This window comes from Dendronephthya gigantea, unplaced genomic scaffold (assembly GCF_004324835.1).
Source record: "Dendronephthya gigantea isolate DGI-Jeju-01 unplaced genomic scaffold, DenGig_1.0 000079F, whole genome shotgun sequence".
NCBI lineage: Eukaryota > Metazoa > Cnidaria > Anthozoa > Malacalcyonacea > Nephtheidae > Dendronephthya > Dendronephthya gigantea.
In genome coordinates this window covers 863,201-888,365 of record NW_021163089.1, presented here as the reverse complement: position 1 = coordinate 888,365, position 25,165 = coordinate 863,201, and the positions used below count along the sequence as shown (strand labels likewise).

At 38.5% G+C, this 25,165-nt stretch overlaps 7 protein-coding genes across 7 annotated transcripts; 4 read left to right on the top strand and 3 right to left on the bottom strand.

The window, feature by feature from the left end:
* Positions 1 to 1,086: 1,086 nt before the first annotated feature.
* LOC114532349 (E3 ubiquitin-protein ligase TRIM9-like) lies at positions 1,087 to 5,164 on the top strand. Its single transcript, XM_028553833.1, has 8 exons — positions 1,087 to 1,233; positions 1,334 to 1,831; positions 2,926 to 3,021; positions 3,138 to 3,371; positions 3,463 to 3,485; positions 3,626 to 3,759; positions 4,100 to 4,378; positions 4,617 to 5,164. The coding sequence occupies exons 1-8, from the start codon at positions 1,087 to 1,089 to the stop codon at positions 5,129 to 5,131; spliced, it is 1,926 nt and encodes a 641-aa protein (XP_028409634.1). The 3' UTR covers positions 5,132 to 5,164.
* Positions 5,165 to 5,508: 344 nt separating this feature from the next.
* On the bottom strand, positions 5,509 to 6,907 carry LOC114532347. Its single transcript, XM_028553832.1, has 4 exons — positions 6,896 to 6,907; positions 6,289 to 6,665; positions 5,945 to 6,110; positions 5,509 to 5,849 (listed from the first exon to the last, which is right to left on the bottom strand). Exons 1-4 carry the CDS (start codon positions 6,905 to 6,907, stop codon positions 5,532 to 5,534), a joined length of 873 nt encoding a protein of 290 aa, XP_028409633.1. The 3' UTR covers positions 5,509 to 5,531.
* Positions 6,908 to 7,786: 879 nt separating this feature from the next.
* On the top strand, positions 7,787 to 11,258 carry LOC114532346 (hemicentin-1-like). Its single transcript, XM_028553831.1, has 9 exons — positions 7,787 to 7,883; positions 8,344 to 8,415; positions 8,636 to 8,920; positions 8,996 to 9,064; positions 9,231 to 9,512; positions 9,672 to 9,980; positions 10,066 to 10,281; positions 10,390 to 10,554; positions 10,626 to 11,258. The coding sequence occupies exons 1-9, from the start codon at positions 7,787 to 7,789 to the stop codon at positions 11,066 to 11,068; spliced, it is 1,938 nt and encodes a 645-aa protein (XP_028409632.1). The 3' UTR covers positions 11,069 to 11,258.
* Positions 11,259 to 12,278: 1,020 nt separating this feature from the next.
* Positions 12,279 to 15,005, top strand: LOC114532495. The gene is made up of 5 exons (XM_028554008.1): positions 12,279 to 12,577; positions 13,280 to 13,627; positions 13,853 to 14,080; positions 14,230 to 14,394; positions 14,491 to 15,005. The coding sequence occupies exons 1-5, from the start codon at positions 12,463 to 12,465 to the stop codon at positions 14,928 to 14,930; spliced, it is 1,296 nt and encodes a 431-aa protein (XP_028409809.1). The 5' UTR covers positions 12,279 to 12,462; the 3' UTR covers positions 14,931 to 15,005.
* Positions 15,006 to 15,423: 418 nt separating this feature from the next.
* Positions 15,424 to 17,129, top strand: LOC114532423 (3'(2'),5'-bisphosphate nucleotidase 1-like). The gene is made up of 5 exons (XM_028553924.1): positions 15,424 to 15,584; positions 15,691 to 15,804; positions 15,922 to 16,023; positions 16,100 to 16,148; positions 16,363 to 17,129. Exons 1-5 carry the CDS (start codon positions 15,456 to 15,458, stop codon positions 16,902 to 16,904), a joined length of 936 nt encoding a protein of 311 aa, XP_028409725.1. The 5' UTR covers positions 15,424 to 15,455; the 3' UTR covers positions 16,905 to 17,129.
* On the bottom strand, positions 17,105 to 18,237 carry LOC114532424 (TNF receptor-associated factor 6-like). The gene is made up of 3 exons (XM_028553925.1): positions 17,861 to 18,237; positions 17,458 to 17,517; positions 17,105 to 17,366 (listed from the first exon to the last, which is right to left on the bottom strand). Exons 1-3 carry the CDS (start codon positions 18,184 to 18,186, stop codon positions 17,243 to 17,245), a joined length of 510 nt encoding a protein of 169 aa, XP_028409726.1. The 5' UTR covers positions 18,187 to 18,237; the 3' UTR covers positions 17,105 to 17,242.
* Positions 18,238 to 18,535: 298 nt separating this feature from the next.
* On the bottom strand, positions 18,536 to 25,063 carry LOC114532405 (cleft lip and palate transmembrane protein 1 homolog). Its single transcript, XM_028553898.1, has 13 exons — positions 24,682 to 25,063; positions 24,287 to 24,454; positions 24,097 to 24,211; positions 23,913 to 23,992; positions 23,649 to 23,772; positions 23,453 to 23,555; positions 22,983 to 23,124; positions 22,698 to 22,791; positions 22,413 to 22,603; positions 22,237 to 22,332; positions 21,871 to 22,006; positions 19,054 to 19,221; positions 18,536 to 18,938 (listed from the first exon to the last, which is right to left on the bottom strand). The coding sequence occupies exons 1-13, from the start codon at positions 24,970 to 24,972 to the stop codon at positions 18,727 to 18,729; spliced, it is 1,920 nt and encodes a 639-aa protein (XP_028409699.1). The 5' UTR covers positions 24,973 to 25,063; the 3' UTR covers positions 18,536 to 18,726.
* Positions 25,064 to 25,165: the final 102 nt, after the last annotated feature.

Genomic DNA, 25,165 nt, shown 5'->3' with positions numbered 1-25,165 from the left:
ACTAATCAAAACTGGTCACAGAAGTATATAATGTGTGAAGTACTTTATAGGCCAGCCATATGTTTAATAAAGAAACACACATTCGTGCATTTAACACATTTGGTATAATACATCATGCGAGAACAAAGTCTGTACAATTTGCACGTTTTTTTCATTCAGTGCGTAACACGAATTCCCATTTTTTTATTCAAATACACAGTAACAGCTCTAAAAGGTTTGTCGTATATCGCTCAAGAATAGTTTGACCTCTACGAACAAAAGTCATGAATTGAACCACAAAGCCACCCATATAAAAGGAGCATGAGAGTGTTTTTGTTCCCTCGATAAAGAATTTCATGACAGGGTACAATATAGCACGTTTTTTAAAAGAGGTGACCTTGGCGGTGGTGTAAAAGCGATTTTTTAAGGTTTGATATACTTGAGGCTTTCACCGGGTCCTTGACCACGTTGAAAGACCATGCAATGATAGAAATCACCGCAGATATCACCGATGGCGTCTCTATACACAGCGTGAATCATGGCCATACGATGATACGAGATTGACAGGTATATGTTACGGATCCAGTTACATGTAAAGAGATCATGTATCCTCGAACGCTGACCAAAAGTAAACGCATGCTCACGTTGTTAGATGTCTCTAATAAAATAGGATTCATTCCGTTTTGACTGATGTCCGTGTTTTTATGAGAGGATGCTGAGAGTTTTCTAAGAGCTACAGTGTTTGAGAGTAAGATGTTAACATTTTCCCTCCAAGTTGACTGAGGAGAGAGAACTATTAATCCTTAATTCAGGTATACTGTTCACAAGAGAGAATCCCTCAGATCAGTGGAAAGAATACACAAGTTGCAGGAACAACAGGCATGAATGAAAACTAACAAGGCAAATTTAACAAAACAATTTAAATTTAACAAACAATTATAAAAATGCGGAGAAAATTAGCCAAGAAAACCGCACAGGAACGCTTGAGTAAGCTGTTTATACAAGCGTGAAAAAACCACCGGCCGGAACATTTGCCGCCACAATCTGATTGGATAAGGCTCGGAATCCAACCAATGAGGATCAAGAGTTAACGGTCGAAACACCGAAATGCTTAAATCTGTGGCGAAGTGTGAAGCAGTAAAGTACACAAACATTTGTACAAAAATAATTAAGTTAAACTATGATTTACGCCTCGAGAGTTTGGACGTGAAATTGGATAGATCTCAGAGGATGGAGAAGGAGCTCATTTGTATGGTTTGCGAAAAACCGTTTCAGAATCCAGTGATTCTGCCTTGCACGCATCACGCTTGTCTGTACTGCGCTGAATCGTTGATATCCTACTCCGATGTAACAGGCAAATGCTGATGGATGTGAAACGGAGGAGAAAGGGAGTAATGGAGGAGCAAAGGTGGCAATGGTTTCCTGCCCCGCTTGTGAGAAGAAGATATGCATTGGAAACTGTGACGTGCAGTCATTTCCCAGAGACAGAATCTTGGAAAAGCTCGTGAATCGTTCCTTTGGAGCGACGTCCGACGTTCTCTGTCAAATGTGCGATACGATTCCCCCGAATGCCGGGACAATATCTTGCGAGCAATGTGATATCACGTATTGCGAGAAATGCTGCAAGACCTATCACCCTCGTCGTGGACCGCTGGCTTCACATATGTTAGTATCACCCTCAACTCTTGGCAAAGGAAGGCAAGATGTGATGAAGTGTAGTCATCATAGAGAGGAAAACATCAGCATGTATTGCGTCAAGTGTAAGACAACGGTCTGTTACCTCTGTGTAGACAGAGGAAAACATCGTAAACACGATGTAAAAGCCCTGGGAGAGATGTTCAAGGAACAGAAGGTTTGTGATGAGTTTTTTTAAAACTTTATCCAACGAGCCTCTAAAAGAAACTGTTTTTATCCCGTTACATTCTATACTATGAGTTCTTATGTCTCGTGATTCGTAAAGGGTCATGCAGTAAGCCTGATTTATTTCTGCTAAAAATATATTTCTTAAAATATTGCAGAGATGACAGAACACTAAACCTATTTGCGAAGCATTTAACAAAACCACTATCTGTCCGCAAAAAATGACTGTATTCAGTAAACTTTTACTCAAATAATAGATTTTAATAACAGCGTGTGGAATAAGTTACTTCGTTAACAGGATAAAAACCATATCACAGCGCGATATATCTGTCTTCTTTACAAATATCATGAACAAATATAAATTAGCTTTTAGGTCATAATAACAGCAGATCAGCATTGTCTTGTGTTTTAGTGCAATTTGGGGCGATAACACGATACAAATACAAATAATCTCCGTCTCTAGACATCTTTCAATCAACAACTTATTGATTTAAGGCCAGAGTAAAGACGAAATTTGATCAATTATTCAGATTTTTAATTTACTCAGCTTCACGTTTTCACAGTCTGTCCACGCGGGAAGAACGGAAACAACAACGCTGAACTTTACAAACAAAACCTGGGCGGTCCTTTTATTGTGTGTGCTCGCGAAAATGTTGCGGTTGAGGCTTAATGAGGACATAAAACAAATACCAGTTGACCGCCAAAAGATCGCAACGTCGGTGACCTGGGGAGAATCATGTGCTTTGTAAAGCTTGTTTGGCTGCACCTGCTATTGAACAAACTATGAAGCATTGTTTTAAAAAACATTTGTGAGGGCGGGAAAATAAGCATACACTGTTTCACTAAATAGCCAAGCTTGTGAACAAACTGAAGAAAATTGTTTTTGAGCCGTGTTTCTCTTTTGTATTGTAAAAGGACATTGCTTTCAAGGATGTCTTTCAAAGATTACAAACCAAGAAATATCATGTACTAGTCATTATTTTTAAGTATGACTAAACCAGAATACCGTTGTCATGCATGCAGACTTGACTTACGTATAATAGGGTATGAACAGGAATGTAACTATATTGTTATATATAATCCTAGACGGAGCTTACAGGAAACCTAAAACAGTTATGTGAGAAAGAAAAAGAGTTACAAAGTTTCATCGGCCGTTTAAATGAGAAACGTGTTGATATTCAGGTAAAGTTCAGACGGTAAATTTTAGCTTCTTGGATATAAATCTAAAGACGTTTGCCTGACATAGGAATGTCCAACTAACACAAGGCTAATATTTTAACTTGCCTTTCAATTCTTAGGAAAATGGTCTCGATTTTGAGGCCAGTGTTGTAGCACAATGCGACTCCCTGATAAGGTTTATTGAAGGGAAAAAGAATGAATTATTGCAGGTCGTCACAACAGAGATCAATAAAAAGATTAAGAACTTAAACAATCAGATTAAAGAATGTGAAGGAAAGGCATATGAAGCCAAAGGATTGATCGAGTATACAATGGAGGTCTTGAGAGAAGTCGATCCATCCTCTTTTCTATTGGTAAGAATTTGGTCCAGTAATGAACAGGTCACTTCAGGATATATTACGACGTACGAACTACAGTCTATAGTTTATTCTTTTGCTTCTTTAGGTCTCAAACTCCGTGAGTCAAAGGTAACTCTATACTTTGATTTATATAAGGACTCCATAAGACACCTAGTGAGGATTTAGGAGTACCAGAAGATTTAGGAGCGACAAAGTTATCAAAGATTAGATTTCATTTTGAAATTGAAATGTGGTGTGTTTGTTCCCAGGGTGTTGACGTCACAACGTGATTGGTATAAGGATTTCTCCATGGAACCGACTACTTCATGTAACATCAACCTAACACTAGATCTTTCCGTTATACACGAAGTGTTGCAAGATATGAACTTTTACGAGTTAAAAGGTTAGATCACTAGTTTGAACAGGCTTGAAAACTTTACTTCTGGTAGAAGACATCATTGAGAGTGGGAGTGATTTTTTTGTCTTAATCTTCTTTCTGACTAATGAGGTTTTGGAAAAATGCCACCCACCCAGAGTGACACCAGCCAGACTGGATTTAGCCCAACTCAATTTAGCTTCGTTGAACGATCGAATTAGAAAAGACTCTTGATTGACCTCAAGGAAGGATACTTCAATAGATAAAGCTTAGTTACACCTAGAATTCTATCCAAGTTTAGCTGATAAGCCGGGACGGGAAATGGCCTTTTAATGGATTCCCTAAACTGTTCTCAATCCGCTTACAGCGCCACCAGCTCCGGAATTCCTACCCGATCAATGTTCAGTGTTGAATGACAAGATCATCTTATCATGGCGTCCTGTGGAACATGGAAATCCGCAAGGTTTTGTGGTCGAAATCGACGATGGGTGTGGAGGAAGCTTTAGAGAGGTGTACAGTGGGGATAAGACCAAGTGCACAGTCAGCGGGGTGCAGTTTGACTCCACGTACAGAGCACGTGTACGAGCCTACAGCAGTGCTGGTGAAAGCCAATCAAGCGATCTTGTTTACCTGGGCACACCAGATTGTAAGTTTTGTATATTTTCATACGGAGATAAACGTAGTCATTGCATTCTCTTGCCAAAACTCTATCATCAGTCAATCCTATTCTAAGGTACCGAGAAATATCATGGAAATGACTGGGAGTGTTTATTAGGTTTTAAATCAATCACCATTCCAATGATCTCATTACTCTGTCCCCCAATCACCTGGAGATGATCTTCAGAGTTTCAAATAGAAAACTACGTGTTTTCTCTGTTTTTTAGTGGCCTATTTTACGTTCGACCCCGAGACGGCTCCGTCAGGTGTATCCTTGTCAAACGACAACTACACAGTTACTTGCAACTGCAGTGAAAATCGCGTGGTTCTAGGAAACATTGGTTTCTCAAAAGGCATACACTACTGGGAGATCACGATCGACAAGTATACGAGCAATCCCGATCCTGCGTTTGGCGTCGCCCGAGCCGATACCGAGAAGAATACGATCTTGGGAAAGGACACGAAAGCCTGGTCGATGTACGCCGATGCAAGCCGAAGCTGGTTCCGACATAATAATGCACATTTCGAACGCCACCTGGGCGGGATTGAGACGGGGGCTGTTGTAGGAGTGTTGTTAGATGTGAGTTCGTATAGACTCACGTTCTTTCTCAACGACGATGAGAGGGGATCGATACAATTGCCGAGCGGAAATGAGATGTTTTACCCGGCTGTCAGTCTGAATAGAAACGTCGAACTATCTTTGCAATCTGGCCTGCGTCCCCCAGACAGTTCAACTGCATAGTGATAATGGCATCAGGGACATGAGTGAACTCACGTCGCCTGATTAGTTACAACAAATTTTGTCTAAAACTTTTAATGTTTGACTTTATTTAATCAAAGTCATAATCAGGGAAAATCGTTTAGTACTTAGCCATTGGGACATTGATTACATGACACCAGACTACGCCAGTGTTATTTAATTACTTGAATCTTGTAATAATTCGCTGAAGCTTGCAACATACTTCAGATAGTAACCATCCAACAACAAGATTTAGATTACTGTCTTCATAATGCATGCATCTTGACTTGAGGACTTAACTTTTCAATTTTAGAAAGTTCAGGTATTTATATAATAGAAAGTCCAGGTACTTATGATAACTGTTTGTATAAATTATATCGTCAGTTTGCAACCACGCCGGGTATTAATGTGATTGTAAAAAGTCCAGTAAAAACTCAACCGACGGTCTGTCAGTGGAGGTTTTACTTTGGTAAAGCAAGGTTAGAATTCCGGAACTATTGATGATGAAATCCCCTCCTAATTGATGTGGATCATCTTCCTCTAACATGGAAAGTAATTTTCGGCCAGCTAATTTCTGTTCCGCGTAATAGACTAAGGAAGATACTGCCCAAACCTTTGATACTGACCTCTTTAACCCTAGAGCTTTGTACAAGTGACGATCTTCGTCCAGTAATATTGGGAACTCGCATTTTGTATCTTTCTTCCAGGATATTGCTTTCTCCTGGAGGAAAAGTTGCATGCAGAATTATAATACCAGTTCAAGACATATTAAATTCATTTGTATCCAGGGTTTTGTGAAAACTTTACCTAGCTTACCTTGGATCCAAAGCTGACAACGGCTATTGTGGTTCTCAGGTTTTCAAATTCCTGTCTAGCGCTTTGAAGTTGCATGACATGATCACGTCACGGTAGTCAGGCAAAGTGACGAAGAAATACAAGCAGCAAATTATTGGATCCAATAAAATCGCCAAGATTAGTTAAACTATTACAAAGAAAACAATTCTAGTTTTAAAATTAAAACTGAAAGCACCTTTGCCACCCTTGCACTTTCCAAAGAAGGCTAGCCCCATTCCTCCTCTTTGACATCCCAAAAATCAACCCACCTTAACATTACAACATAATAACATGAAAAATATTTACCTTCCTGTGTCTATATTAACCAGAGGTATTCTGAGTGGTCCAGCTGATCCACAATCAAACTTTGACCAGCATCATTGTCACCTCCGTCTAGTTTCCTATCAACTTCTTTCAGAAAATCATCCCAATTTTCCTCAACTTCCAAGAGATTGTCAACAGACTCACGAATGTCCTTATTTTGATAACATGCTTGCCATTTCAATTGAAGCTCACTTCGGTTTGCAACATGAAAAGTGTTTAGGCACTTAAAGTAACCACCAATGGCTTGCCCAAGAGTGCGAACCTTGTCACCAATGAAGCTCCCTAATGATTCTTCAACATCTTTCTTTGCTTGTTCAAGTAAAGAGTTCAACAATGTTGATAATGTTTCAATAGCATCAATCAGCTCATTCAGCTGTTCCTGGTGTTAAATTTGTAAAAAAATGTTTTAAATTAAGAATATTGCTTGTTTAGTCCAAATCGGTCGAAAACAAGACAAAATGCAAAGCAGACAGGCTTGCAAATAAATCATTATTCTACTCTAAGATGAACAGGACTTCTAACTAGATCCCCCTGGTGTCAGTTGCTAGTTCTATATTAATTGGTACTCTCAGTGAAGAAAGAGCAGAAAGTGTGCTCTTAATTTAATACTACATTATCCATAAGGTTGATGGTGAAATATGATTTTTTTTCTTTATTCAATAATATACCTTTTCATTTGAAGTTTTATCCGTTTCAACTGACATAACTTTCGTATTTAAACATTTAAACTTTATGGAACTTTACCATCATTATTCCATTACATTAACACGAAACGTCATGTAATTTAAATATACATCATAATGAATCGACGACAACTCAAAACTGTTTCACGCTTTCCCTAAGAAAAATTTTGAACAAAATGGTTTGGTCTCTAATAGATATGTCTCTGATAGATAGACACGACGTTGGAGGCGGCCTGTTGGCAGGAATGATGAGGTGTTTGACGTTGGGGAGGTGCCCCACTCCCCTCCCCGACCCAGTAGACCAGTTCAGGTATAGATTATTAATCAGGTTTACCTCAAGTCTCAACGGCCCATTTGTCGAGGTGAAGGTGTGAACCTGAAAAGAAAAGATGAAATAGAAATGCCTTTAACAAGTTTTGAAGTCGCTGGCCTAACATTTGTAACTGTAATGACTCTATAAGTCTGTATTAACCAAACGAAAGTTAATGGTTGTTTTACTTATTTACTAACTATTGTATAGACTAAACCATACAAGTGAACGAGATTCAGACTCGAGAGTCTTTCAGCGCTAGAATATAGTTTACATGACATTGCCAGCTATTTACTTATGAAAATATAAACAGGAACATAACACCGGCAATGAAGCGGAATATAATTACACAGCCAGTTTGTTATCATTCAATTACTTGGAAACCCAGTGCGAGTTCCCAGGAATTGCATTGTCTAATCACTGCATTTTCACTTTACCTACCGGAACTTTTAATTTATGAACCCACCTTCAGTCTTAAATCTCATCGTTCCTGTAACAAGTTACGCAATGATTATCATGAGACACAGAATCATGTTTCGACGTTATGTTCTTAGCATTTCTATACTTATTCTCCTGTATATGATGCCAATATCTTTAACACACGGTAAGTATGTATTTTTTCTTTCAATTACTCGCTCCAACAATCATTCAAGAAGATTGTTCTTAAAACGTGTGTACGGAACCTCCAACTTACTTAGTATCAACACACTAGCGCCTAGTGCGTTCTAATCGACTATTTTAGGAGTCTTTTAGACCGATACTACAAAAATATTTTGAAATAAATCACTTTGTGTATCATTATCTACCATTTCAAATAAATAGATCAAAGTGAAACTACATCACGACTCAGTAATCAAACCACTGGCACTGACCGACGCACTGCCCATCATGAGCCGATATCCATTTTCATATAAAATATATATCTTCATATAAAGACGTGACTCAGATCTGTTTAGTATTTCCTTGTCAACTATAAAGTTAGTTTTAATCCGATTAATTGATATTAGTAGTTGGCTTTACTGCACTGTCTGTATGCCTTACTTTTTTTAACAAAATCAATACAGGATTTGAATGTTCCACGAATTGTACGTTGAAAGATGGGAAGCGTACTGTGGGTGATGAAAACACAGGTAAAGGTGAGTTAGAGTACAAACCGTGTACACAACAAAACTAACAGTAGTATCGAACTTAAAAAGATAACTAAATGAAGCATAAATAACATGTAACAATAGCAGTGCCCTCCCTCAATCATTATCATGTTAACATCAGTATTGCCATGATAAATAATAACATTTTCCTTCAACAACAGCAGTAGTAACATTATCGTCAGTTTTATAATCTCGCTGATGTTTACAGATCCTCCCAGAATGAGGTTCAAAACCATCAGCACAAGTGTCACTTTAATGGCGTCAATAGGCTTGAACTGCCGAGTGTGCCAAAGCAATCCAGCCTCGACGATAGAGTGGTTTTTCAATGGTAAACCGCTCGAATTCAAAGGACAGAGGATGCATGTAACCTCGACCCCGTGTCAGGAAACGCTGTTCCTGTTGGTAATATTGGGCGAAGACGAAGGAAATTATACTTGCGTTGCAAGAAATAAATTTGGTGAAACAAATTCAACCACAGAAGTGAAAATCATCGGTAATTCTTATACATTCACCGGGTTATTGCAAGTTGTTGTCCTTGGTTCCATGATCCATGTTAATTTCATTTCAGACAACGGTTGTTCCAATGAGTGTAAACTGGCTAGTGATGGAAGACGTAAAGTTGGCAGTAAACCTATTGGTGAGAAGCTACAAGCTGAATATAATAAACAGCGAGTATATCACTGAAAGCTATCTCAAGGACACGTCTGTTGCAAAATCGTTTCGTTTCAAAATTTCGATAGTTGTTCACCCTGAGATCGCCCTGCAAATATATAGTTTTTTATTGCAAGTTCGATAATTCGTAGGTCCACCAAGTATGAAATTCGAGCGGTCCCAGAAATTAGCGATGGTCAACTCCATGGTGGAGATCACATGCGCTCTCTGTGAAAGCAATCCACCATCCACTCTGACATGGTTCTACAATGGTACTCGACTTGATTTAAACCGTCGTGATGTACAAGTTATTCCTAGTTGTAGCAAAGAATCGCTGTATTTCCGAGTCTTGAAAAATAATGGAGGAACCTACACTTGCGTGGCTAAAAATGCCTTGGGAGAGGCTCGTTCAACGACTGAAATTTCGTCTTTAGGTAAGAGATATTAGATAAGAGATGTTAAAATTAAGGTATAGCTCATGCTGTTTCGCTAGAATTTTTTGAGTACGAGGTTTTACTGTGGAGATGAATTTAGTGACAGTGACAATGGGTTCCTCCATTGCTTTTCTATAACTTTGTCTTCTTCCATACCAGATTCCAGCGAACCGATGAGAAGTATTGCCATTGGCCTGGAAGGCAAGTCAGGAACCATTCACGGAAAGTTTGTAAAAATGGGTTCACCTCTCAATATTACCTGCACTGTTCACCATACTCCTTGTGGTGACCAGAGTCGTTGGCTGTGGAAAAGAAATGACAAAATAATCACAAGAAACAACACTGAGTATGTACAAGAAAACGGACGATGCGGGTCAAGGTTGATTCTAAATGAAATGATGAAGAATGTCGATGGTGATTACCAGTGTTCCTTAGGACATAGCAAGAATACAATTTCACTAACCAAAGGTGAGTGTAATTATTCACGATCTTGATATATTTTAATGATACAATTGCAAGAGCTAATAGTTGTCTCTTTTGTGGTTCCATATAGTTCCTTGCTTCCAAGGTTTCTACTGTCCATCTTCCTCTCATAAAGCTTTACGTTGTCCAAACGGTACCTTCAGCTTGCACCAGAATGCTACAGACCTCAAACAGTGTGATCCTTGTCCCACTGATGGACGAAACGAAACATTGAGTGCTCTAAAGGACAAAAAGCCTGGATTAGTTGAGATTTTTAAAGAAAACTGTCCACATTTGTCCCATACGAGTATGCATATCTTAATATTTCAGTTTATTTTTGAGCGCAATTTTTTTATCCCATTGACAATTAAGGTGAAAAATAACTTTAATATCATGATTTAATACCTTTTCACAGAAACGTTGAATACAGATTCTGGGTTATCGCAAGGAAAAATTGTAGCCATTGCATTGTGTTTGACAGGAATTGCTGTAGTGTTCCTGCTAATAATCTTCTACCTCATGCGAAAATATCGTCCATACAAGAGAATCGCTCGAGCTCCGTTGGCAGATGTACAAATAGGTAACCGTTTAACACACAACCTCCTCTTTTTCTGCCAGTGCAATTTCTTTAACTCATTGAATACATTTTAGAAATTCCGGATGTCCCTCAATCAAAAGACGTATTTGTTTGCTACAGCTCGAAGAACCAAGAATGGGTTCACGGTACGCTTCTCTCGAATCTACGAGCACAAAACTTTGAAACCTTCATCGATTTTATAGACTTTGAAATAGGTCTTCCGATCCATCAAAACATTGTTAACGGAATCTATGGTAGTAGAAAAACGATATTTGTACTATCTAAAGACTCTTTGAAAAGTTATTATGCACGTACAGAGCTTGGCCAGGCTCTCGCGGCAAGCTGCAGGACTGGACATCAGGTGATTGTCATTTTATATGAGAAATGTAAGGTTCCTGATGAAATTTCAGACATCGTTTACCTTGACTGGACGGATGAAGAAAAGAGAGATCATTTCTGGCAAAAGTTGTACGATGCCATAAGGACACCGCTGGCAAATGAGCTGGAGACCTTATAGAAGAGAAAACAAATCCACGGGTCACGCATATAGATGATAGAATATACCAGGAAACCTAACTTGGACACGTTTCCAGTAGTTTAATACTGGGATTTTACAGCTTGAAATATATAACTAAATGATTCTTTTTTAATAACATGATTCCAGAATATGAAGACTTTTACTGTAAAACGACTTTGATTTGCTGCAGCTTTTTTTCTTATAATTTTCCTCATTTCTGTGACGATTTAAGGAAATTATATATTACGTATATCCTGTGTTTTGGGCATTCATCATTGAGACAAGCAATACGGTATTTACTGACAGTGAAATTCTCTCCCTGAGAAGACCCTGAGAAGTAAAAACGTTGGATAAACGTCCACCATCCACCATTCGTTTCTTCGGGCGTCAAAATGCGACAGACAGTCTTTCATAAATTTGCATGCCTTTGGGTCGTTTGCCACGTTACAACCTAATTGAGGGCACTTATTAAAGATTGAGGTTCTTTATTTAAGAGCGCCATAATTGTTTTCAATTTCAACAAATGTCTGTGGACGTAGATCAAAACTAGATAAGGTGTCGATGACATAGTAAACGAATATAAATACTCCCTCTAGCACTTGCAGTGTACTACAGTGGGGGAAGCAAATAGAATTTCTGTTTTGTATTTTCTTAATTTCCGGTGGATTTGTTGAAACAAGCTGACAGGAAAAGCGATATTGCATAGTAACATGCAAACCAAATTTCACTTTCTTTAATAGAAGATAGTTGCAACTGAGTCAATGACCCCTGTCATAGGCAAACAACTATTTATTGGAAGAATCTCACAGCTATCTGACGAACTATGGGGAGTCTTCTTGACTCTTTTAATATAATGATCCTCCAATTAGATACAACAAACTTCGGTTCTGCAGAGTTTAAAGCTACAAAAATCATTGTTGCTTCAGCAAAAGTATAAAGATTACAGTTACAAACAGTATCGATATGTTGTGTAACTGTTGTGAATGTATTAAGCGTTAGCAGATTGCAAAAACATTGCGCACTTTGACAAGTAAATCAAACAGGAACTAAAATGTGGGGACCTTTGACATCGGGGAATGCAATCTTTTCAAAACATTGACCACTTAAATTAAACCTGAAGTGCTGCTGTTTATAATAACAATATATCCAATGATTCTGCCTCGCTTCACTGCAGTTATCAAACATAAACTATCAATCAAAACAGCTTTATTTCGGCAAAGAAGAAAGAAACTAATCGATACTTTTGAGTTAAGTTTTGTCGTTCTGCGTTCGTCCTGTTGTGCTCTGAAAGTTTGCCACTACCAGGAAATCGTTGTGGTTTACGCAAAATAATCTATTTAAAGGGTTTTGACCAGTTTTTATTATTAGCATACGAATAAGTTCCTGATTGTACTATGGAATGTATAGTCAGTCTCTCGCGACATGTAGCCATGAGTTGTGGTCGCCAGGAGATTCTCAAATCGTTTGCTGTAATTTTGACGGTCATGTTGGCAGATGTTACCGTGATTGGTAAGTACATTTGGCAGCTTAAGAATAGTCAAACAGAATGCTGACGCACGAATGCAAACTTCTCTTTATACAGAGCTTAATCAGAATAAACATGCTACAATAGTAGGTTGTAGGCCAGTATTTGATCTCCAATAGGATAAATTATTTAAAAATTTTGCTTTACAATTTTTTGTTGTTTGCTGTCTAGTAAACTTGCAGCAAGCATGCCCAGCCTTAGATTAATATACTGCCTGCTGTTTTTATTCCACGCGGCTGCTCTGTGGGATCTGATTGTAGTAATTCATTATAGTCGATTTGAATTCATACCATAATTAATTATACTAGGGGCAATTGGCAAATAGGCACAGAAGAAACAGCCCAGAGAACAAGCTTTCAGTTGACGTGTGGAGGATATTTTATTAAATAGAGTTGCACTACCATGAGATCTAACCAGTGATCACACTAGTAGATTTGAATTCACACAATAATTAACCACACTAGGGAGCATTCAAACTGAAGAATAACAGTTGAAGGGACAGCTAGGCCTTTAGACGTGTCAGGGTATATTTTAACACAGAGTTGATCTACCTGATCACATAATTCTGTTATTCAAAGTGAAAGTGATAAACTGTAACTGTCATCATGAGCATTACATTTGTTGGCACACCCCATAACACTAATACACCTCAAATAACACATTACAATCCTGCATTGTCTTTCAAGGCGGTAAAATCACGGTCGATGTGGGGCTGGAAGGCAGCGTTACGGACCACGACGTCATCGTTGGGTCGAGTATCAACCTTACATGCAAGCCTTTGGTGACACCAAAGACAACATCCTGCAGTATGCTTTGGCTGAAAAACTCCAAGCGTTTGAAAGAGCGCACAGAAGATAGTCGAATACGATTATTGTTCGGTGATCACGTCAGTGACAGCCGTTGCTCCGTGTCGAAACTTGTAATAAAAAAATTTAGGTATAGTGATGGCGGGAAATATGAATGTGTGGATATGAATTCCATCATTGAGTCTCAAACGGAAAACGTGCCGCGAGCTAGTCTTGTTATCCGTGCAGGTACGGATGAATCAATATAAATATTATAGTTAGTTTAAACACGGGAGAAAATTACCCTGAATGCGTGGTCTGATGTACAACCCATTTCCGCTCTTTGGAGAAATTGAAAAAATCCGCGGCAGTCACTGCCTTACCCTAAAATTTATCGTAAATAAAGCAGTTATGATAGGGTTTTACGATAAGGATCGATATATATTCATTGCTTTATATCTGTCTTCACTTCAGTGACCTGTTATCAAGGCTTTTACTGTCCTAATTCGGGAAGAAAAACCGTTCCAAAACGTTGCCCTAGAGGAACGTTTTCACCAAACAACAACGGGACATCTATCGAGGACTGTTTATCATGCCCGGAAGACACGAATGAACGGGAAAGATGGATGAAACGGATGGAAACCAAAACAATACAAATGTTTCAAACCAACTGCTATTCGAGCTTGCTGTCGAAAGACAAAGGTAATGATCGAATAATAGACTTGAATCTTTTCAAATGACTGAATACCATGACTCGTAACAGCTTTGCTTAAGACATATGCTTGCCCTATAAGACAAGTGCCTCAGGCACGCACCATGAATCATTTTCAAAGAATTTTATCTTTTCGCAGACGGAACGTCGAATCTATCTTCGGGCGTGAAAGCTGTCATCATAATCGCGCCGATTGTAACTACATTGCTGATTGTCGTCGTAGTTCTGTATATATTTCACAGAAGAAAAATGATGAATAAATATCGTGACAAATTGCTCAACCCATTGAAAGAAGTAATTTACGGTGAGCATAACTCCGGTATAACCATTCAAAGATCTGTTCTGTCCATCCTCCGTAAATAATCATTATTAATCATGTTTTGCACAATTTCCACTACAGATCCTCCTAAAATGACACGGTCAAAAGACGTATTCGTTTGCTACAGTTCCAAGAATCGTGAATGGGTCCATGCCACGCTCTTTCCTAATCTCAGATCCCAGGATTTTAAAGTCTTCATCGATTTTGTTGACTTCGAAATTGGTAAAAGCATAGACGAGAATATAGCGAATGGGATTTACGGAAGTAGAAAGACGCTTTTCATTTTATCCAAAGACTCTCTAAAGAGCTTATACGCTCGTAAAGAACTGTACCATGCTCTTGCAGCAGGTAAAACAGGCCATCAGGTACTGGTGATTTTGTACGAGAAGTGCAAAGCTCCAGCGGAAATTGCAGATTTTGTATATCTGGACTGGACAGACGAGAAGAATCGAGACATATTTTGGGAGAGGCTTTATAGCGCTATCCGACGGAAACTACCGAACGAAGTTGTTCATGTCTAGTTGTTGTACCAAGGAAAAGAAAAGACATGAACACCATTTAGATGCCCAAACTTGTAGAAGATTGTAAATAAATTTTATACCACTCCAAGTCATTTCAGTTGTATTTCTGAGTGTCTATAACATCGATATTGTTTATATTCGATCACGTTTCGAAGAATCACATCATATTCGACCACGATGCTGGAACCCAAAAGTTAAAAGTTAATTTTTTTACGTGATACAATCAATAATGACAGAGGCGTGACGAATTTTATCATAGTTTATTGGGGCGTGTCACATCTTACACCCCCCGGTCGACACGCCCTGGTACAAAAACGCTGCCCAAAGAATTAGATCCAATGTTACCAATTTTTCGATATTCATATCCGTAGCAATATTACGGTCTATATCAAAAACTGAATTGAATGTTACAGTGAATGTGAAACCGTAGAGCTGACAGTTTCGATTCTTCCAGGATCATTTCGGGGGGAGGAGTTTTTAATAAAGTGTATAATTATATTTAATGTATATTAAATTTCTCAAAACATGGCGGTGGCAAGTTCAAATATTCCTTTTATCCTTCGTCTTGTTTCTTGCTCGGTCGCAGCTGCAAATAAAGCCGGCAATATCATTCGTAATGTCCTGGAGAGGGGCAATCTGGAGGTCGTCGATAAAGTAAGTGTACTTAGGGTAACTCCAAGTTGTTGTAGTGAGTGTAATCGAAATTTGGGGGTATAACTATAAACATTGTAACATACTCTTTCTCCTCCAATTCAACCAGAATTTAGGCAAAGGTGAGCCAGATCCACAAACGATTGCAGATCGTGCAGCTCAGAAATGCATAATTACGTCGTTGCAGAAGAAATTTCCAGCGATTAAGATCGTTGGAGAAGAGGTAAGTTCGAACTGGTATACTGCCATGTCAGTCAGTTTGTGTAAGCAGGGATTTGATAGTGCGCATATGTACTATTTGACTCAGACAACATGATTTTTGACTTGTTTATCATGTTAGGAAGATTGCTCTGATATCATTGAGGTTGCAGAAACAGAGGACGATTCAAATGTTTTGCAGCAGACATGTCCTGTAGAACTGCAAAATTGTAAAGAGGATGAGGTTTGAAAATGATTTGTCATCTGATCAATGATTTCGTCAATTTGTTTCATAACTATTGTGTTTGATTCCCCTCCAGGTTGTTGTTTGGGTTGATCCTTTGGATGGCACTAAAGAGTTTACAGATGGTACATATGAAGCCATGGTTGTACCCCAGGAAATCCTCAAGCAATGCATTATTAGCCCTAGAAATCCCCAAGCAATAGGGTGCATCCCCAGAAAGCATCAGTCAGCACTCTCTAATATATCCTCTCAAAATTTGTTATCCATTTCAAAAAGCAATACCTCACCTTGGTTTTATGTAATGTGTGACCATACCTAAGCTTGGCTAATATCTTTTAGGTTATATAGAACATGTAACAGTTCTCATTGGCATATCACGTGCCGGAAAACCAATAGCAGGAGTGATTCACCAACCTTTTTACAAAGCTGCAGAGAACCCAAAGACCACTGGTCGAACTATCTGGGGAATGCAAGGCATTGGTTCTTTTGGATATGAAAGAGGCACACACGAGGGTCTAGTAATTATTACTACTAGATCACACAGCAGTAACATTAACCTGGAGACAATTGAAGCAATGAACCCAACAAAGATCACAAGAGCTGGGGGTTCTGGGTACAAAGCACTGTCCGTGCTTCTGGGTGAGGCAGACGCTTACATATATGCAAGCAAAGGAACAAAGCGTTGGGATACCTGTGCACCAGATGCTATCCTACGAGCTGCAGGTGGAGCCATAACTGATATCTTAGGAAACGAAATTAAATACGAGTACAATATGGATTATATGAACTACACTGGCTTGCTGGCAACATTGAAGGATCATGACACTTTTTTGAGCAAGGTACCACAAAGTACCAAAGACATTGTTGCTACGAACATTTAATTCACCATGATTGTATTTTTTTGGATGCAATGGTTGTTATATTTATGAAATGATATGTAATTTATCTAATGTAATAATAATATGCAACTTCATCAATTTCTAGTATAATAAGGAATAAATATACAAGACAATTTTGAGTCCTCAATAGATATGATTCTAATCAAGAAATATTTTGAAATGGACACAAATTGCATCTAAAAATCTCCAAATTAAGCTTATCATATTTATGTACATCACTTTTTAGAATTATATAAATGTTATAAGTACATTTACAACAATTAAATACATATATACAAATAAATTATACATTTCATTCAATGAGATATTTCATTTGCTCATCAACTGGTGGTAGTATTTATACGGGATCTTTGGCGAAGATTCCTTTTCGATCGAAGAGGATAGGTTCTTTTTAGCATCTCTTCATCTTGTTGTCCTTTCAATTTGCTGGTTGGTGATTTTCCACTGAAAGGTGGCAAAACAAAGTGAGTGTCAAATTGTGTATTTCACAAGTGTTTGAACCAATTCAAATTAAATATAGTTAAAAAATCAATACCTCTGGTTTTCCTGTATGGTGCGACTCTTTTTGCCAGATGAATGTTTAAAACGGCAATTTCTGTCAAGATAATATGGTGCTCCTCATAAGTACACTCAAGATTATAAAACACGTTTATGTAGGTCAATAATAAGGAATAAGTTTACGAGACAATTTTGTGTCCTCTATAGATATGATTCTAATCAAGAAATATATTGAAATGGACACAAATATTGCATTGAGAGGGTCTTGCTGACCTTTTCACCTAGCAGTCACTTTGGAATTGCTGCATAAACCATCGATTGTAAAGCACAAAATTTGTACTTGATCCGTCAATTTGGGACGCAATAATCATATTTATTGTTAATATTCAGTATAAACCGTCGAACCTCGTGGCTCATATTTATATCACTTCAATACTCACAATTCATGCTCTAATTTCTCCCAAGACCAGAATTCTTGTGTACAACCATTATTCTGACAAGCCGTTACGCCGAGCAGCTTCTGCAGTTGAATATTGTCTTCAGGAATGGTAGGCTTTTTATCAGGAAAGACGTCTTCTTGTTGACACGAAGGGCAGCGCTGAAATTGAACGCGAAGGTCATCGCTTGAACCATAAGCACATTGCGTGCAAATTCTATGTTGACATCGCCCATAAACCATTTTAAAACGTGCACAAAGGCAAATCACACAATTAAATCTTTGCTCAATGCTTATTTGCTTCGCTAGGGTGGCAAGAGGAACGTCCATGGCTGAAAAATATATTTCTCTTGCAACAAATAATGCGACAATTGCCCTTTAAAATATTTGGTAAATGGTAACTATCCGCGGGAAAACTTGTTATGGTAGCAAAGTTCTGATTGGCTAGCTCAATATCTCCTTTTTTCCTATTGGCTGCAATATTGGCTGCTGTTCAGAAGTTGTATTAATTAGACATCCAGCTGCAATCTTCAGCTCAGTTATGTTTGAAAATGCCAGATATTAATGACGCGACAAACTCGCGAGAAATAGAACGTCCATGACGGATCTGCGGATAGATGAATAACGGAGGTGAGGTGTCAAAACAAAATTACACATCTCTACATGAGAATTTCCAACCATTATGTATTTTCCAAAAAAATTAAAATGACACTTTCACAATGCGAAATTTTTATCCAAACGATATGTTCAAGAATAATTAGATTATTTTTAAATGCATTGCTTTCATATTTTATGAAATTTCCAAATATAGGAAATATAAAACTCCCTGAACCCAGTATGCAGGTTTCTTCCCAAATCTATTTGATCCCGTTATTCACTTTTTTCATGGGCGAGTCCTTGAACCTCTCCGTTTCTAGAATTCTCATTCTCAATCCCGTCCGGCTGAGCTTCGTCAGTCTTCGCTAGAACTCCGTTACTGTCCGCTTGTTGCAAGTCTTCGCCACTAACTCCAAATTCATTGACGCGTTTATAGTCGATGGGATAGATCCATTTTTGATATAAATATATGAAGAAGATTACGTCTATTGAAAAAAGTAATATTGTCAATATACTTTAATCATATTAAAGAAAAAGTTATCATGTTCTATCTAATTCAATATATTAGTTGAATCAAATTTTAATACAGAAAAAACTTACCGTCTCTCAAGCAACCTAGTCGATACAATGTCGGCATTTTTATAATGAATGCAAACAAATCGTCAATGAATGTATTCAATGCTTTATAAGTCAACATCCTCCAAGGCAAGTGAGCAACAGATTTCATCTTGTAATTTATGAATAGCTGTGGAGTCATCATAATAAAACCTATAAAAATAATTATACATCACGCATATCAACAAGTCATGTCAGAAAACCGATTGAATGGTTTGAAAGTGGGGCAATATGGGAACTTCAATAGAATTCGTCAGTAGAGCTATTCAGTTCTGTCTTTTAGGTCAGAGGATATTTTGTTTAAAAACCGGAAATGAGGTAGAACAATCGAGCCCTTAATTAGGCCCTTAATTGATTGCTCTTGATTAAATTAGAGCGTCACAAGTTAATTAAGTCATTGTATTATTGCATTGCGCGAAATACGGTTCTCTATAAAATTGCGAGTAAACAAGTTATTGTTGAAAAATTTTGAGATTTTACAGATGGGAGGTTGTTGTGGATGTACCCGAAAGAAGGATTCCCTCAACGAGATAAACCAGGATGACATTCTTTGGTTGAAATCGTCAAGCTCCCTGACAACTGGATTGAGAAGTGACATGCACTTCAGTATCGGAGGAACTTCCAACGTGAGTGGTGGTGATGCCGCCGTAGTTGCGTATACCCGCAAGGCGCAGGAAAGGGCAGAGCGGGAGAAAGGTAAGACTTGCTGTCGGAAAACTCAAGAGTGGAGTTTAGTATTCATCTTCATTCACTTTTCTTTGCAGCAAAGTTGGAAGCCTTGGCAGCCCAGAAGAAGTCTGCAGCACCGAGTGTGAAGGGAGAGAAGAAGAAGCTCGAGAACGATGCGACTTCTGATGACAAGCTTCAAAAACTCTCCGTGGAGACACTCACGGAAACCAATGTCAAAAAAGATCGGGCAACGACAAGCAAGGCTGACGCCGAGAAAGAGGTTGACAGTCAAGAGCCAATGAAAACCGAGGCTACCAAAAGCCAATTAACTGTCGAGGAAGTCAAAGTGGAACTTCCCTCTACAGAAGTTGATGTTACTGCAGAAGTTCAACGCGATGTTGAAGCAGCAAAGTTGGCTGGTGTTGCCGATAAAGTCGAAGGCGAAGCTGCCAAGGAAGAAGATGAGGTCGTTTTGCTGGGCAAGGACATTGCCAAAGCTGGACCTGAAGTCAAAGCAGAGGACGCTGCAAAGGACGCTGGAAAGGACGCTGGAACGGACGCTGCACAGGACGCTGGAACGGACGCTGCACAGGACGCTGGAAAAGACGCTGCACAGGACGCTGGAAAAGACGCTGCAAAGGAACCTGCAGCTGAGGACAAGATCGAGCCACAAGTCATTCCATTGAAATGTGTTGACAAACCCCAGGAAGAAGGGGACGAAGTCGCCATAGAAACCGCAGTCGAAGCCCTTGAGACTGATGAAGCCAATTCTGACGCCATTAATAAGGCTGACGTCACACAAGTAATCAAGGCTGACGTCACTAAACAAGCCCAATCTGACATCAACAATCAGGTCGATCAGTTGGACGTCATCAGCAAGTCAACGATTGCCACCCAGCCATCTCAAGTCTCCGTTACCTTCGAAGCTGACGGTGACAGTGAAGAAAGCACCACCGACGTCTCAAACGGAAGAAGTTCTCCCGATCAATCTGTTGCTAAGGAAACGGTTACGTCATCAACTAATGTCGTCATCGACGTTACGGTCACCTGTGTTACTGACGTCACAGCCGAAGATGCGACAAAGAACGAGGTGGAAATTTCCTCGGAGGAGAATGGAAGCACAGCAAGCGAGTGTACCGGGGAGCCTCCCGTGGGTAAAGAAGTCGAGAGCAAGAAAAGCCAAGAGTCTAACAACGAGTCGCAGGAGAGTTCAAGTGTTGTGGAAGAAAGCGAGGATGAAATGTCGTGGACTGATATGTCCTTTTCGCAAGCGTTGGTGCCACAACTTAGCGAAGTTGTTCATCTTGGTGTAATTGCTCGCGTTCCAGAGGAAAGCGCCAAAGTGGAAACGACCGACAACGAAGCTGCTGACAGCCAAGAGGATGGCGATGAAACAGAAGCGAATGATGAAATGAGCATGGATGAAATGAACGTTCAGACACGAGAGTTTGAACATGAAGTCAAGGACGAACCCAAAGGTTAATGACCTTCAAAACAGGATATAATAATACATATAGGAAAATATTGACAGTAAATTTTAAAGGAATGAACTATCTTCTACATAATGAACATTATCATCTGTATAAATATCAAAATATTCTTGTCCTAATCAAACTATGCATGTGAAATCAATAAACAATAATTAAAATATTGATCATGTTATATTTTCTTGGGAGGGAGGGGGTAAATATGAAGGATATTCATGACATTATCAAAGTTTTTGATAAATATTTTTGAAATTCGATTGACTTAAGAAGACTTTGATAATCACACTATTGATCACACAATTGAAAACATAAGAAGACTTTGATAATCACACTATTGATCACACAATTGAAAACATTATTGATCACACTATTGATCACACTATTTATCACGATATTGATCACACTATTGATCACACCATTGATCACAATATTGATCACACTATTGATCACACTATTGATCACTCTATTGATCTTTAGACACGTCACGTGTTTGATATGACGTCGCAATTCATGCACTGAAATTCAGTTGCGAGCGTGCTAGTGGAGCGTGCCTACCATGGAAGGTAGACACATTTTCACGCCATTAAATTTAAATTACAGGTCGGTTCGTAGATTTTTAAGCTTGATGTTAGCAAAGACAACTTACCAAACGTTAATAGGAAACCATAGAGCATATTTAGTACCCAAGAATACCATCCTTTGTGCTCTTGATAAAACAACGAATAAACGGAATAGGCAAATAGCAGCGGGAAAAGAAGCCATGATAGATATTTGAAAGCCAGCTAAAAAGTCAAAAAAATTGTCATTTTTTCACATAAAGATGTGTTGTTGCAAACAGTTTGCAAGATGAAAGACGAAGGTGTAAAATAAACACGAGACTTATTTCTTTCTAGTCTGTTGCAAAGGACTAGATTGTGTTTACAGATGAGTATGAACAAACAAATACTGAATTCTCATCTTCAAACAAAAAATCTCATCTTCAAACACTTTCTAAGATACTACGAGAACATACCGTATCATACTGCCTTGTGGATGATTCTGTATAAGATTGCTTATCTGCGAATTTTATGCGAGGAATGAACCCAAGAATCAAGTTTTCTCTGTCGTACTGAAAAAACAAATAGAAAAAAAAATCTAAACCTGAAACCATCTCATTCTTAATATGTTGAATTTGTGAGGGCGACTTACAGTAACATCAACAACTTTATGGATCTTCCAAATCTCTATAATAAGACCAACAAAACAGCTGATAATAACTATGGTATTAGCTTCATTGTCCCAGACATACAGCAAGACTATCACGGACTGAAATACATTGAAGAAAACGGAACGAACAGACAGTCCCTCAAGTGATTTGCGAGAACGCCAAAACTGTATATCTAAGGAAAAAAAACACAATATCAGTAAAACCCGCCAAGCAATCGAGTCAAAAGAACAAGAACTGTTGTCGCAGGTTTCGTGGCTAAAACGCACCGTTTTTAAAAGCCAAAAACTCGAACACGCTATGGACAAGCGACACGATAATTGTCAAACCAAGAAGATACGGACTTGTCTCTGCCATTGTTTTCTGTTCCAAGAAAAGACAACTCGTGAATGCGGAGATTTTTACAGGGTATAAAAATAGCAAATAATAAAAAGACTATCTTGCATCCTTAGCTCATAATATACTCTCGTGTGTTGCCAATGTTTAATGCATGTATTTTTATTTATTTGCCGGCCAAAAAGGGGTCAGTTGAGTGTTGTAATGAATTGAGGAACCTTCATTGAGTCCTGATCCTCCTCAGAATCTTCAAATTCATCCCCAAGAGCCGCAAACCATTTCTTTCTCATCCGTTGCGACTCGTACATTTGCCATTTGAATAAGGAGAGCGGAGCATATGTCAGGTAGAGATCTAGAACTCTGATTGGATGAGAGCAGAATAAATACTTTTGATGATGTGACTGATTAAATAGTTCATGTAATATAATGGACTGTTCTGATAATGAACAATCTTGTTGCAGATCTTGAACAGAGCTATAATTAGCCAGCTAGCCATTCGATTTGTCTGATAAACATCAGTTACAGCAAAGAACTTAGTAAACAGTGCCAGTAATGTGGGGAAATGCTTGGTGGTTTGCCCCTGCAGGTAATGGGAAGTTAAATTATGAAAAGGACAAGTCTTAAGGCAGAATCTCGTGAGAGAGGGACAATTTTAGATAGTTTTACAAAGTTTGTCTTTTTTGCTTACTTTGTAGTCTCATTGACTGGCATATAATCACTGAAGTAATTCCAATAGTCATTCATATACAGGACAGGATAGTATCCACCAGTTTCGTTATCAAACTCAATCACTACAGAGAAAGTTTTAAAAAACATTTTATTCAATGCAACACAACACACACCAAAATTAAATGAAATTACTTGTGAAATGTGAGTCTCACTACCTTCATCAAGAGGTGCGGGAACACTTCCTTTAGTCCACTGTGTTTGATCATCAAGAAGGTTTATTGTGAGGTTTGGATGCCAATATGATATTAATTCAATTGGAGTGTGTTTATCACCTGCTTTCTATGAAATAGAGAGATGTTTCTATGAATTGGAATTCCAAATCATGGACATAATCATCATTCCAAATCATAGACATTGGATTGGTTAGTATTTAGAAGAAAGCAGTATTCATACATAAGTACATAACATGAAAAACTTACAGCATCTGACTGAATTTCTGCCTCACCAGTGAGTAGATTTTTAGTCTTGTGAATTCTTCTTTTACGGTAGACTGTCATTACTAAAGGCCGTGAAGAGGATCATCTTAATCATTAATTCACTTAATTTTCACTTTTATAAACTTATGGAAATATTTCATTCAAATACCAAGCAACATAAACATACGTCTTGTCTTCCCAATGACATCTTGCCTTTTGTAACCAGCTTGGTGAGGGTTTGGTGAACTTCCAGATTTTGTTATGAAGGCATGAAGATATAAGGAGCCATTATTTTGCACTTCCTAGAGACAACAAGGGAACATTAGACAAAGCAACACAAGATTTCCTATCAGAGTTACAGTACTAGCTATTATCACCGTTGTCGTCTTGACTTGATAGTGGGTTGTATGTGAACCATCTTTATTGGGTCCTGATGTCCAATTTCCAACGGAGAGTTCTTTTAAAAACCAAATTAATTTTTTGTCATCTGCTTTAGTCTTGTCATCGAATATCTCCTGCTCTGATGAAAGATAAACCCATAAATCCTAGAAACAAATTAGAAGATGATTGACGACATGAGTAATGAATGGCCATATGCCCCATACTCTACAAAGGTCATATATCCAACCAAGGTCATATATATTCAACCAGCGTGATATATCATTCCAGTCAGATGATTATTACACGTGGGCTTTTAAAAATTTTTTTGAAAACTCTTTATCATTATTATTTTCTATACGAAGAAATCTCTATACACATAACTGGATCATACCACGGAAGTTCCAACTGGGAAAATGTTGAGTGATGATGCATTTGCGCTCGGCTGATTCGTACTACTTTGCCTGCTTTTAAAGAACTGTGTTATCAACCAGAACACAAACATACGAGTCAAAATTGTTTTCCATACAGATTCCTGAGGCTGCGGTTGCTGTGGTGCTTGTTCTACGGCATTATCCTGCGTCTCGTTTACATTATTCTCTGTGTTTTGTGCCGTTTCTTCGTTCCTAGCCGGTCGTGAACCACGATTTCTAATCACAATTTCGTCGTTCGATTCAGAAGCCATGTTGGCAAAATGTATTCGATTTTGTGATGGGAAACTGGTTCGAGTTAAGTACGGACGGGGGGGATTAAAAAACGAAACGAAAGAAGCAGTTTTGCGTTTGAATTTTTTTTGGGGTTTTTTCTGCAAATTTCAGCCTCTACTGGCTCTACACTGTCGAAACTATTGCCTTTGAGCTTTATGCACCTTTCTTGAC